The 14,366-nt window shown below is 50.8% G+C and overlaps 1 protein-coding gene across 4 annotated transcripts in view; it reads right to left on the bottom strand.

Annotated features, from left to right (window-relative positions):
* Positions 1–13,102, bottom strand: part of CASKIN1 (CASK interacting protein 1) — a 120,768-nt gene extending 107,666 nt beyond the window's left edge. For 2 of the 4 annotated variants that reach the window (XM_081170825.1, XM_081170826.1), the window contains exon 1: positions 12,877–13,102. In XM_081170825.1, coding sequence (XP_081026951.1) covers positions 12,877–12,970 — 94 coding nt within the window. In that variant the 5' untranslated portion in view covers positions 12,971–13,102. The remainder of the gene's footprint in view (positions 1–12,876) is intronic. The other 2 variants (XM_081170827.1, XM_081170828.1) reach the window with 2 other exon arrangements.
* Positions 13,103–14,366: the final 1,264 nt, after the last annotated feature.

The raw sequence follows: 14,366 nt of genomic DNA, 5'->3' as shown, positions 1-14,366 counted from the left end.
AAAGAAAGGTAGAGCTGGGTATCATCTGCATACTGATGAACACCCAGCCCAAACCCCCTGATGATCTCTCCCAGCGGCTGCATGTAGATGTTGAAAAGCATGGGGGAGAGGACAGAACCCTGAGGCACCCCACAAGTGAGAGCCCAGGGGTCAGAACACTCATCCCCCCCCCACTTTCTGAACACAGCCCAGGAGGAAGGAGCGGAACCACTGTATGACAGTGCCCCCAGCTCCCAGCCCCTCAAGACGGCCCAGAAGGATATTATGGTCGATGGTATCAAACGCCGCTGAGAGATCCAGCAGAACTAGGAAACAGCTCTCACCTTTGTCCCTAGCCCGCCGGAGATCATCAACCAGTGCGACCAAGGCAGTTTCAGTCCCGTGATGAGGCCTGAATCCCGACTGGAAGGGATCCAAATGGTCCGCTTCTTCCAGGCGTGCCTGGAGTTGTTCAGCAACCACTCACTCAATCACCTTGCCCAAGAATGGAAGATTTGAGACTGGGCGATAGTTGGCCATCGTGGCCGCATCTAAAGATGGTTTTTTAAGAAGCGGTTTAATAACCGCCTCTTTCAGCGGGTCTGGGAAGGCTCCCTCACGGAGGGAAGCATTCACCACCCCACGAAGCCCATCGCCCAGCCCTTCCCGGCTAGCTTTTATAAGCCAGGATGGGCAAGGATCAAGGAGACAGGTCACAAAGACATCAAAACCCATCATGCAGTGCTCCTCAGCTGCCCACTCAAATCTATTTCAACCGTTTCCATAGCCTGAAACTCAAAGGCAGGTTTCATGGGATTTCCAGACAGACTCTGCCCTTCCGTTCAGACCCAGACCTGCTTGCCTTCCCTTGGGTTTCTGCATAACCAGCCCTCCAGCCATGCCCAAGGAAGTTTTTTTTTAAGCTACCTTGAGCATCTTCCCACTCCAAACAGCAGCCACTTATGCCTAGGAGAGCTTCAGCAGTTAACCCTCGCCTGCCCTATTTCCAGTGCCCCTTCAGAAGCGGTTAAGGCATTGCCGTTCATAGCTCCATTCTCATGCTGTGAAGGGATGACTCTCATCTTCACCTATGGCATGGAAGGCGGCACAGAGACAGTGCGCAACATTTTCATGGAATCATAGAATTGTAGAGTTGGAGGAGATCCCACTAAGGCAAAGCTCTTCCTCAAAATTTGACCGATTGATTCAACTCCAGCCTGAGCCTTTGCTGCACTGTGAATGCTGTTTGGTCCTGAGAGATGCATTGTTTTTACTGAGCATGTGAATTTCGCACCCTGTTATTAGGAATGTGGCCCCTGCCTTATAATGAGCCACACCATTGGCCCATCAAGCTCAGTGTTGTCCAACAGTTCTCCAGAATGTCCTAGTCTTACCTGGAGATACATGCCAGGAATTGAACCTGTGACCTTCTGTATAAAAGGCAGATACCCTACCACTGAGCTAGGGGCCCACAGACTGCCCACAAGTGATGCATCTTTTGAAAAGGCCCCAGCCATTTCTCTCTGGGTAGCAGAGCCCATTGAGTTTTCAAGGGGCGACAAGCAATGATGTCCAAACATTGTAAGATACAGAAACCAACATCATCCTGGTGATGAAGATGCCCCACCTTCCTCTCTCAAACAAACTCTCTCCATAAGTGCTGAGTGTATTCACTACTGGATCTGAACATTCATCTTGCATGGGGAAAACGAGTGAACTCTGCACATGCTCTGCACATGGCCCACCTAGTCCAGCATCCTGTTCTCACAGAGGTCAACCAGATGCCCCAATGGGATAGGAAACCCGCAAGCAGGATCCAAGCACAAGAGCCCTCTCTGCTCCTGCAGTTTCCAACAACTGGTATTCAGAAGCACCGCTGCCTTTGACCATGCGGACGCATTGTATAACCATCATGGCTAGTAGCCACTGACAGCCCTGCCCCTCCATGAAACCGTCCAAAGGTTGGTGACCACCACTGCCTCTTATGGCAGTGAGTTCCATAGTTTAACAATGTGCTGCGTGAAGAACGACTTCCATTTCTCCGTCCTGATGGGAACAACCTGGCTGTACGTATAAATGGCAGGTTTGGCTAGGCACAGATAAGTGGGGCGGTGGGGAGCAAACCTGCACCAGGAAGCATTGCTGCAAACTGGCAAAGCCTTCTGTAAATGGTGGCACCTGTGCTCTCACCTTCTAACAAGATCACACCGTCTTACAGTCCTCCAGGAAATCTGAGCACGCCAGCTCTTGCAAGTGAGGCTGGCAGATTAACGCAAACACTTCCAACTCGATTAAGGGGTCTTTCCGCCTGAGCATCTGAGCTTGACAGGAGCAGACTTTGTGGGGTCTGTGCCTGCAGGGTCCTGGGCCCACGCTTTCCTCCCCGCTAGGAACCCGACACACCTTTGCAATGTGTGCGCACACAAACGCCTCTCTTTCAACCTCTCTTTTCCAGTAGGAACAAGAAACATTGTTCGAGAGAGCTTTAACATTCAAACACAATAACAAGAAATAATCGCCCCGATGTAAGGACGGGCTCCTGCTGCAGCTATCATGGCTAAGCTGCTTTGGGGAGCTTTAAAGAGATTGTTGGGAGCTTTAAGACAATTAAAGGGGAAGAATCAAGCAGCACGACTAACAAGGAGAGCACTTCATGGCAAAGCAGTGGCGCGCGGGGGGGGGGGCAGTGAACTCTGTACATGTCTGCCCACCCCATAAAAACATACAAAGAATTCTGCCAGGTCATTCCAAAGGCATGCCCTGGAGTTTGGAACTTTTTTCCAACTGGAGGGCCACATTCCCGCTTAGGAAACCTTCTAGGAGCCACTACCAACTCCCCATCCTCCATCCAGGTAAACTACAGCCATCATCACAGACCAGGGACACATTCCAGGCAGTCACAGATACAAGAATCTGCTGGTTTCATTTCCTCTCTGTTTCTCGTTCTTCCAATCTTTACTTCAGTCTGCATTTTTTTTTTTTTTTTTTAGGAAAAAAGGTGTCGGTGCCCAACATGAAGTTCTTATACAATAAATGCCACATTTTAACCGGGGGCGGGGGGAGAGAAGGTGCTGATACTGCGTACCCTTGATTCGCCCCAGAATAAAGGCACTAACACCGTGCATTTTCATAAGTTACTTTCACTAATATACGCATTTACATGCACATTTTACCCTAGTACAGTGCATCCCAATTTTCCCCTCCCATGGACCACTTGAAAATTGCTGAGGGTCTCAACAGACCACCTAACGCCTTTTCTGCCCGTTGCAGCAATTGTACTGCGCTGTGCTAGACAATGGATAGTTTTTAATTGCATTTTTATTGCTTCTTTCATTTTCTTCTAGATTGTATTTTCTTGTACTGCAATTTGCATTCCATGGAATTCAAACTGTATTAATACAGGAGAATGCAACATAAGAAAGCAAAGAAGCAATAAAAATGCAATTAAAAATCAACATGAATATCTATTGTGGATCACCTGAATGAAGCTCATGGGCTGCTGTGGGGGCCACAGTCCAAAATTTTGGAACAGCTGCCCTAGAGTAGGCCTTTTTTTGTACACCTTCCTTGGCTAGAGAGCTGCACTGCAAAATTCAGAGAAGTGCGAATTTCAAAGGATGGTTGTGTTCAGCTGTTAGAGCATTAGAATCTTAATCTCAGGGACAGGGTCAAGTGTTCCAGCCCCACATTCTGCAAAAATATTCCTGCATTGCAGGAGATTGAACTAGATTACCCTTGTGGTCCCTTCCAGCTCTATGAATCTGTGTTCCAGTTCTCATACTCTTTTAAGGGAGTGTGAATTAGGTCGGTTTGCCTTTAAATGCAATATGAATCTTCCCGCTGCCGCCATGCCACTGTGGCGCAATTTCTGTTCTCATCCTGAAGCAAAGTTCTGATCCCGAGGTACTATTTCTGGGTTAGCGGAGTCTGTAACCTGAAGCATCTGTAACCCGAGGTACCAATGTATAGTGGTACCTTGGGTTACAGACATTTCAGGTTACAGACGCTTCAAGTTACAGACTCTGCTAACCCAGAAATAGTACCTTGGGTTAAGAACTTTGCTTCAGGATGAGAACAGAAATTATGCGGCGGCAGCAGGAGGCCCCATTAGCTAAAGTGGTACCTCAGGTTAAGAACAGTTTCAGGTTAAGAACGGACCTCCGTAACGAATTAAGTTCTTAACCCGAGGTACCACTGTACTTCTAAGAAGCAGCGAGTGATTCTTCCAGCCTTTCCCAGGTCCTACCAGTGACAGTGAAAGAACAAAGCTCCCACGGCAGACTGGAAGAGACAGAGGCCATCCCCAGAGAACACTCTCTGACCATGAATAGATCATCCATTCACACATGCAGCCATGTCAAGCGCAGCGTTAGCTGGGCACGTAAACACAGATGACCACAGACCACAGGGGGAGGGCTGTAGCTCAGCGACAAAGCATCTGCTTTGCATGCAGAAAGTCCTGAGTTCAAATCCTGGCATCTCCAGGTAGAGCTGGGAGGGACTCTTGCCTGAAACCCTGGAGAGCTACTGCCAGTCAGTGCACTCTCAGCAGTGTACAGTGAATTAAAAGCACAATTAAAACCCCCACCCTGCTACCAAAGTATCGTGGGAACTGTAGTTTACCCCACACTACCCTTGACAGCTCCCGGGATTCTTGAGGTGTGTGTGCTTTAAATATATGGTGTATAGGCAGACAGTAATGTGGAAATTCATAAATTCCCAAATTTTTGATACTGGGGTGGGGTGGGGGAACCTGTGCACTTCTCATCCCCCCCCAACCCTGAGTGCATTTTGTTATCAACCTTCATAAGATTTTGGACAGCTACCTTACATGTCACAATCTCTTCCTAATGCGGAGATTATCAGGAATGTGGTGGGTGGAGTGGGAACCATTGTATTATTACCCAGTTATATGAATTAGCAAGGTTTGCAATCTGAAGATGAAAAAATCTGCTGAGTATCTAGCTTAAGGGGGGGGGGGAGCTTTCCCAAAAGAAAAATTGTCAATACCTGCAAGGTATGTGTACGATAATGAGGCCCTTTATTGTAAATAAGAATAATCATTTCCACACATTTCCAATCCCCAAACAGATCATTACTGAACAGTGTGTCTGCGCCTCATGGTAAGCCGTAGTTAAAGGTTTCTTGTGCATGAACAGAGTGCCCTGCTTTGCTCCACCCTGATAGAGTGGGAGAAACAAACCATGGCCCTTGGCTTTGCACTGCGTCCAAACTGGGGACTGTGGGTTTTTTTATCTGAAGCCAGAGTTTGTTCTTGGCTTTTCTGCAGGAAGCAACCCACAACCCCAGTGTTATGTAAGGGATCTTTGTCCATCATTCCCACTTGCTAGCAGCAGAGGGATCACCTCTTCACAGGAAACTTTTAACTATGACTTAGCACAAGGATGGGAAATCTGTAGCCCTCCTGAGGCTGTTGGACTCCAAAGTTCACCATTCGGGACCATTGGCCAGGGTGGCGGGAGCTGATGGGAGCCAGGACTCCAACAGAACCAGTGCAGCATAGTGGTTAGCGTAACAGACTAGGGCCTGGGAGGCTAGGGTTCGAATCCCCACTCAGCCATACAGCATACTGGGTGACCTTGGAACAGCCAATGCCTCTCCGCCTAACCTACCTCACAGGGTTGTTGTGGGGATTAAATAAGGAGGGGGGAACCCTGAATGCCACCTTGAACTCCTTGGAGGTGGGGTATAAATGCAATCAATAATATACAAACCAACAAACAGCATCTTTAGGGTCACAGGCTCCCCACCCTTGAAGTTACCATGATGTACAACTGTAGCTAACTAGGTCCTGAATCTCACCCTCGTGTCCTGGCACAGAGACCCTGCAGCTGTGGCTTTGGAGCAGTCAATCAGTTGGTTGCCAGTGGCTAAATCATGATCACTTCCAGGCAGGGGAAATTTACCAAGCCTGGTTCTTATTTATATTTCCTGCAGGCTGCAAATGACTAACACAGGGTTACACCAGCCAGAAGCTGAGTAAGAGAACCTGGAGGCCAGCGCTTCTGGTCAACTTATTTGCAAGGCTGAACTTCCCAACACAGGAGCAGCCAACATGGTGATGCCCCTCCTCAGATGTTGCTGGACTTTGGCCCCCTCCAGTGCGGTGGTGGGGTTTTTGCAGGTGTTTTCTGCAACATGCCATTGGTGCAACAATAGTGCAGTAGGGGTGGATTTCTGCTGGGTTGTCCTCATATCATTCTGCTTTGTCAGTTGTTCTGAGAAGCTTCCCTCGCATTATAGCTGTCCAGAGGGGTCCACTTTCAGAAGAACAACTCAAAGCCTCGCCATGTTTGTGAGCTGAAAAGTTACAGGGTGTCAGCGGGACATGTGCAGATCGTACATGAAGCGGTGTGGCCTCTGTGAAACTTTTGCAGGTACAAGGGGTGTTAAAAACGGGGTCACAGAATCATAGAATACAACTCTACGCAGAGCTGTAGCTCCACAAAAACAATTGTAGAGTTGGAAGGGACCCAAAGGGTCATCCAATCCACCCTCTAAGCAGCTTAATGCCATCATGAGCTCAAATGAGCATGAATGCACAATAAGGACATCTAGTGGGGCCCTTTGAACTCTTCAACCCAAGCCAGTATGACTAATAATCAGAGATTACTGGAGCAGCGTTAGAAACTCAAATAGGCACCAAATGGCTCATTAAACCAAGGTTACAGTCTCCAAAATGGAATGTCTAGTTGTCATTTTTGGGTAAGCCCGCTCTAAAGTCTTATTTTTCAAATAATAATAATTTTATTATTTATACCCCCACACCCATCTGGCTGGGTTGCCTGGCTGTGATTGATTCTCAGTTAAACATCTGGCTAGTTCTGATGACTACCTTGAGCTAGTTTAAAAGTTTTAGGAACTTAAGGAAGAAAAGTCACTTGATTCAGGGAGAATCCACACATATATATTGGCCTATTCCAATGTCTTTTTATTAATGGTGACTGCTCTTGCTCAGGCTGCACAGAAAAAAACCATTTTGATTCCAGAAATGAATTCCAACTGTGCAGATAGAATATAACTGATAGATTCGGCAGGATGTGTTGCTAGTGTGTGGTTCTCCCAGGATGCACCTCCAGATGGTAGAGATGTCAGGTGCCATCCTGATGCCCAGGTATCTTCATTTGGAAGCAAGTGCTCAATAGCCAGGTGCAAAATGCACCTGGCGAATTTCAAACACTGTACTGGAGTTGGAGTCCAACACAATTTGGAGGACACCGTGCTAGTTACTACTGTACGGAAGGGTGGCATGGCTGGATCAGGCCAACGAGGGCAAACCTATTCCTGCATTCTGTTTTGAGAGTGACCAACCCCTGACAGACAATGTGGTGTAGTGGTTAGAGTGTTGGACTAGGGCTCAGGAGAGCAGGGTTCAAATCCCCACTAGGCCACAAAGCTCACCTAGTGACCTTGGGCCAATTGCTGCCTTCTCTCAGCCTAACCTACCTCACAGGGTTGTTGTGGGGATTAAGTTAGGAAGCAGAGAACCACGTGCGCTACCTTGAGCTCCCAGGAGAAAAGGCAAAAAAATGAAATAAACCAATGGGAAGCCTCAATGCAGGACCTGAGCTCGACCACAGTGTTCTCCATTGATTCTCAGCAACTGGTGCTCGGAGGCGCACTGCTTCCAACATTGGAGGGAGAATGTAAGCAACATGGCTGGTAGCCACTGACAGTCTCATTCGCCTCCATGAATTTCTCCAGACCTCTCCTAAAGTCATCCCAGTCACCTTGAGCAGACTCACATATTTCTTCTCACCGCAACGGCTGCCTTCCGACAAGTGCGATTAGCCCCAAGCACCATCTCAAACTTGGAGCCGCAGAGGTGGACAGAGGTCATCTTGGTAGCTGCATGGCTGATCTCTCCACCCGGCCCAGATAAACTTTGGCTGGAAAGGGGGAAGCAGGGAGCTGTTTGGCCACAGGGAGTGGCAGAGCCAGCAGGGGTGCCTCAGCCACACAGCGGCCCAACCGGGACACGCAAGAAGCTGCTTGATATACAGAGTCAGATTCTTGGTGCATCTAGCTCAGTATTGCCTACAATGGCAGGCAGCAACTCTCTGGGTTTGAGGCAGGAGTCTTTTCCCAGCCCTCCCTGGAAGTGATAGAGACTGAACCTGAGATCTTCTGCATGTAGAGTGGATGCTCTGCCACTCAGCTATGACCCTTCCCCAAATCTGGAAGGGAAGCAGAGAGTGCTCGAAACTAACCAGGCACCAACTGCATTCTGCAACAGGCAACCAGCCTTTGGCGAGGAAGCGGACATGTCTGGTTGTCAGGTTTGGCAACTAACATCTCCATCCGGCTGGCTGGCACCGATGCCGTGCCAAACCAGTCAGCTGGCTTGCGGGACAGCACGGCATTGAAACAATTGCCACTTCTGGTGCTGTGCTGCTGCACGAATCAGTGGGTCTGCAGGGCAGCACGGCACCAAAAGACACACATATTTTGGCGCTTTGTGAGCCAACCAATTCATGCAGCAGAACAGCCCCAGCTCCTCTTTCGGTGCTGTCCCTAGGCATTCCATTATGGCGACTGAAACTTAGGGGTAAGGTGCCATCTGGCTCCTAGCTTTTATATCTCAGTTTCTACCACTAGGAGCAGACTATAGTCCCTGACCTTAAAAGTAGGCAAAAAAGCAAAGTCAGCCATCGGCGGGAGAAGGATCCCACTGGCCACAAAGCTTGGTTTGACTACCAAGTCTAGACAAAAACAGTGGCACTTAAGGCTGACTCCATATCACAGGCTCGGAATTGCTCTCAACAACAGTAATAATAATAATAATAATAATAATAATAATAATAATAATAATAATGGTACAAGCTTATTTTGCCTTCAGGATTATGATAAGACCCAGCTAGAACAACATTAATGAAGCTTGGGGGGGGGGCATCATAAAACAGAACCAGCTTCGCCTTTTCTGCGGTGTGGGGTCACTGACCCACAGCAGCCCTGACCATATCCAGCTAAGAGTCTGGGGGTGGAGATGGCTCCCATTGAATAGCCCAGGACTGTAGTGCCTAGATAAAATATTTAATGGGTAGGGGGCAGAAGAGAGACCTCTTCATCCCCACGAGGCCTGAGTATCTGGGCATCTACCCAACTCCCATCTCCTGCTTATTCCCCACACAAATGAGAGGATAGCCCTCCCCCCATTTCAGAGCAACCACCAAGAGCCCTTTCACCTGATTTTGTAACTGACCTCATGTTCTGAGGTTAGTGGATGAGTGTGCAGTGACAGGATCCAAGAGAAGGGCCTTTTCAGTAGTGGCTCCACACCTGAAAAATGCTCTTCCTACTACAGTCTATCTAACCACTTTTTTTTTAAAGGAAATAGTTGACTCCTTCTATCAGGCTTTTGGATGAGGGTATCTGTGACCAAAATAGCATACGAATAACTTGACACTACTGCTTATTATGAATTGTATTTATATCTTATTTCTTTTGAGTGTGTATTTTATTGATATTATGTTACACACAGACATTGTGTTGTTTAATATGTTGCAAACTGCCCTGCAGCTTTTTGACAAAGTGTGGTATATATATTACTTATATGAATAGAATAAGGGGCTTTGGGCAATCCCAGTCCCTCAAAGGATAGACCCCAGTATGATGGACCAGAAATCTCACATGCATTCTGTCCCTAAAAGCATTCCCCCAGCTGCCACAGGATCCCTTCATTCAAAATAAATACATAGGTTTCAAGTGGGGAAGAGCGGCTGTTATTAGGTAGCGCCAGAGACGAGAAGCCCTCTTGGACAGGGGTCGCAGTCGAAGGATTTCCAATTTGGAGGCAGCACTTCCAGGAAGCGCAAGTCGGTGCATTCCTGTGTGCGAGCGTGAAGAAGCCCAACTCAAGGCTGCATCACCTGCAATCACGCCCAGGTCTCAGAGGCGAGAAGTGTTTGTCCAAAGGCCAAGAAAGCTGCAGGAGCTCAGCATTTCTGCAAAGTCCTGGCATTGGGCAATTGACGCTGCAACACGCACACACCCATTAGCTGGGAAGCACAGCAGGCTGCACAAAGCAGATTTCCCCCATCTCTCACACAAACACAGAGGGCTCAGCCCCAAATAGATGGTGGGGTGAACAAACCCCCTTTGAGTGTCACACATGCAAGAAAAGCAATATACAAATAAAAGGACAGGCTTCTGAACTGCTGTCGACCAAGGCAAGAATCAGGTAATGTAAGGAAGGAAATCCCTTGTAAGGGGAACAAGATCCTGAATCCCATGGTGATCTGCCTGGAAAGCAAACCCCAGACCCATTTGCGGCAGAGACCTTTTCAGGGGCACCAACCCAGGCAGAGCATTCCAAGATCCCTTGCACTGCTGCATGTCACACACCCCACCATACTCCATGGCATTGTAAGGGACTCTTGGGGCAAACCGTTTAGATTACATGGTATGGAAAATATATTGTGCTGGCCTGGGTGGTCAGCAATGAGGGACATCAAACCAGCTTGGGAAGGTGGGCTAAAGGTAGCAAGCCCCTCTCAACAGCCCCTGTTTCTGCCCAAGTCCAGGAAACTGCTTTCCACCAAGTCCATCTAGCTCAGTATTGTCTACACTGACTGGCAGCAGCTCTCCAAGGTTTCAGAACATTCCCAGCTTTAAATGAAGACGCCGGTGATTGAACCTGGGACCTTCTGCAAAGCAGATGCCCTACCACTGAGCTGCAGCGCTTCCAAGACCAACATCCCTGCTAGGGCAACTTTAACTCAGCACCAAGACCTGCTTTAATTGCAGCGCTTTTCTGGACCAGGAAGCTACAGCTCCCCCAAGCACTAAAACCCACCATTTAACCTTAGTTTCTCCCAACAGTTTGCTTGGGGTTGGACAAAACACAGAATTAAATGAGTTGCCCCTGTCTAGAGGAGCACAAGGGAGCATCAGAGTACGAGAGAGACAGAGAGACCTAGTTAGCCATTTTCTGCTCGGGACTAACTCATACCTAAACCCAACAACTCCCGCAATAACCAGGACTACTCAGCTGCCCCCCACAAAATGCCTAAGGACCCCTCCCAGGCTGGAGTTTTCTGTGACATCTCATCGATGGAAATAACATATTAGTAGCAGATTCATACCAGACCATCCACATGTCACTCTGCTTTTATCCGTTGTTCTGCGATTGTCCCCCAATGTTACTGCATTATTGCCATCCAGAGGGGCACTCTTGCGCTATAGCGCAACCAAAGTAGAATGACACACCACTCGGAAACACTTGTGGCATGAAAACTTACAAGATTTCAGCAGGAAAGCGCAGGACATGCACCGCTGGGCAATGGAAGCCGTCTGACCGCTGTGAAACTTCTGCAATTGCAAACTGTTCTAAAAAGAGGACGGCGTCTAACCACTCTGAGCACAAAACATGACAAATGCACAACCAACAGGATGTCTGGAGGGGCAACAAGTCTCCAGATTCCCAGGCCTCAGCCTTCCCAGCCTATTTTCAATGCAAGGCTCAAATGCTCCATACATCACAGAGTATTGACCGGGAATCCGCACACACATCCGAGGACCAGCCAGATGGAGTTCCTCCCACAGCGAGCCAGCGATGCTTTCAAATGGAGTGGAAATCTGATACCTCTTCTAGAAATTGAGCACCAATCTGATCCCAGTTTCCCCTAGCTAAGATGTCACAGGCAGCTCAAAAATCAGTTCCTTCTCCGCAAAAATAAAATAAAATCCAGCCATCCTTGCACGCGGCTACAGGAAAGCAGTCCAGAAAGGACTGGCCACACAGTCTATACAGGTGAAAAATTACAGCCACACAGCTCCCCTTAGAGCCAGACCTAGCCCAGAAAGGGCCGCTCGTTCCAGGCCAAGAAGGGAAGGATGCCCACATCCCCTTGCCAGTCTAACACTTATCAAAGTGCAGAAGGGAAGCCACAGCGGGCACCTCTTATCTGGAGAGCGGGCAGAAAGCAGCGTACTACAACCTAGGGATGGGTATGGCGCCAGAGGCACTGCACACGGCCTTGGCACTCAGGCACCAGCTCCCTCCAGGCACTCGGAACCACTTTGCCCTCGCAGAGCTCTTCAGCCTCCCTTAATCCACTCGGTGCCAGCGCCAAGGCAATTCTCTGCTATGTCGCTGATATCAAATAGAAAACGCAACCTGGGGCAACAGCCACTGGCTAACAGGAGAGGAGCTCGTCTCTCACTCAGTTGCACTCGAGAGTTCAAAGCCAGCAGGAGAGACACCCCAGTGGCTAAGCATGGCACCTTCCTTGCCACCCCCCCATGCCAGTTTGCCATGTGAGTGGGCAGGTGGGTGTGGAGCAGCAATGTGTGGCGAGGCGAGTAACGCTGAATTTCATCTCGCCTCCCTCCCCCCCAAAAAAACACACACACATCACCAGCGTAAAGCCTGTTTACATGGGCCAGCAGCGCTGAGTGTCACTCCAGGGTGGCACTGTGGAATGCCACAACATCCAGCCTTGTTTAGGCAAATGCCCCTTCCCCCAGCAGCCCTGGACACCCCCTCTCCGGGGGGGGTGATGGGCTCAGAGCCAACTAAAACCCCAGTGCCAGCCTGGAATAAGGGAATGAGCAGGAACCACCCTGGCTGGGTGTGGGTGAATATCTGGGGGGGGGTCACGGTGGGGGGAGGGGCAGCATAATGCAGAAGAGCAGCAGCAGCCCCCTCCGCCCCACCCTCTGCAAAGCGGTTCCTGATGCCATCTGGGGAAGGGATCCTTCCCCTAGACTCCCTCCCCCCACCCACCCCAGGAGCTGGGCATCCACCCAGGCAGAAGGCGCGCTCTGGGTTGCATCCCATTCCTATTTTTATTCTTTCAAAGGCCAGGCAGGTGGGGGAAGAGGAATTAAATCGAGGAATTAATTGGGGGGGGGAGGATAGCGCTGGTCACTCACTGGCTTTGCCCGGCTTGGGCCTCTGCAGCAGCTTCTGCACCGCCCCGATGTCCTCCGCCTTCACCGCCTGCATCAGCTCCTGGTCTTTGCCCATGGCGAGCGCGGGGAGACCGGCCCCCGGGGGCGCGGAGGGCCGGAGGGCGAGGGGCGCTCAGAGCCCGCGCATCCCCGCCGGCTCGGATCGGGTCCCGGGCGGGCGCGGAGGTGGGGTGTCGCCTTCTCCTCCTCCTGCGGCGGCTGCAGATGCTGCGCGCAATGGAGACGCGCGGCGGTGGCAGCGGCGGCCGGAGCGCAGCGCCTGGCGGGCGGGCGGGGACCGGGCTCGGCTGATTTGCGGCGGCGCCGCGGCGGCTAGCGCTGCCCGGCTGCGCTGGGGCTCCTCCCGGCTCCGGCTCGGGCTGTTGCCGCCGCCTCCTCCTCCCCTGGTGGCGGCAGCGGCGAGCCCTCCATGGTCCGGGCGCGCTGGAGCTGCAAACGCGACGCGACGCCTCGCCGCGCTCTGCTCCTGCTGCTGCAGCCGCCGCCGCTCCGGAAGGAAGGCGGATCCCGCCGCAGCCTTGCCTGGGCGGGGGGCCGAGGGCGGGGGGCATCCGGGCGGAGCCCCCACCTCTGCTTCCCGGCTTCCCTCCCGCCTCTTCTCCGCCGAGGAAGCTCGAAGGGGTTGCCGCCGCCGCCGCCGGGGTGGTGGAGGGGAAGGGGAAGAGCAGCGGCGCAGGGCGAGAGGGCCTCTGAGCGCGTGCAGAATGCCCGGCCTGGAAGGACGGAAAAGAGGGCAGGATTCGACGTGCCCTCAAAGGCCTTTTCGGGGACGTTTTGAGAAAGACCAGAGGGCAGCCAAGCATGTGCAGAGAGTCTCGAAGGGCTGGGGTCCGCCCTCTCTCGTTCGCCCCAAAGCACAGGGCTAAAGTGGGCTATCGACGCAGAGCTTGAAAGGTCTTGCCCAGTGCCAGGGATGGTAGTTTCTGAGCATAAGCAGAGGACGTTCTTGAACCCGCAGCAAAATTAAAGGGCACCTGTAGGAGGCGGTATTCGGTTTTGCAGCAGGAGTTTGCAGCAGGTTACTTAGCGAGAAGGAAAGGCTTCTGCTGTCGTTTTGTTTGTTATTTTAATGCTGGTCATTTATTTATTGGCTAAATTTATATACTAACTTTCTTCCAAGTTGCTCAAGGAAGGGGAGCTGGTTCCTTCCCTCTGACCTCCCCCTGATCTTCGCCACAACCCTGTGAGGCAGATCAGACCGAGAGAGATAGCAATTGACCCAACCAGTGGGGAACCTGAGCCATTAATCAACACTCCACCACACTGGCTCTCATTGCCTGCACTGAAAGAGATTCAGGGGCTTACGCTCTCAATCATGGACCGCTCCTCAGTTTTGTGAGGCTCCCACAAGGTGTGGACAGAGGCCGTTCCTTTCTTTCACAGGGGACAAAACGGCTCAGTTAGTATCCCCATTTCACAGATGGATTGCCGCGGCCAAGAGTGCATGGAAG

Source organism: Podarcis bocagei (genome assembly GCF_964188305.1).
Source record: "Podarcis bocagei genome assembly, chromosome: 14".
Classification (NCBI taxonomy): Eukaryota; Metazoa; Chordata; class Lepidosauria; order Squamata; family Lacertidae; genus Podarcis; species Podarcis bocagei.
This window is presented reverse-complemented; position numbering and strand designations above follow the sequence as displayed.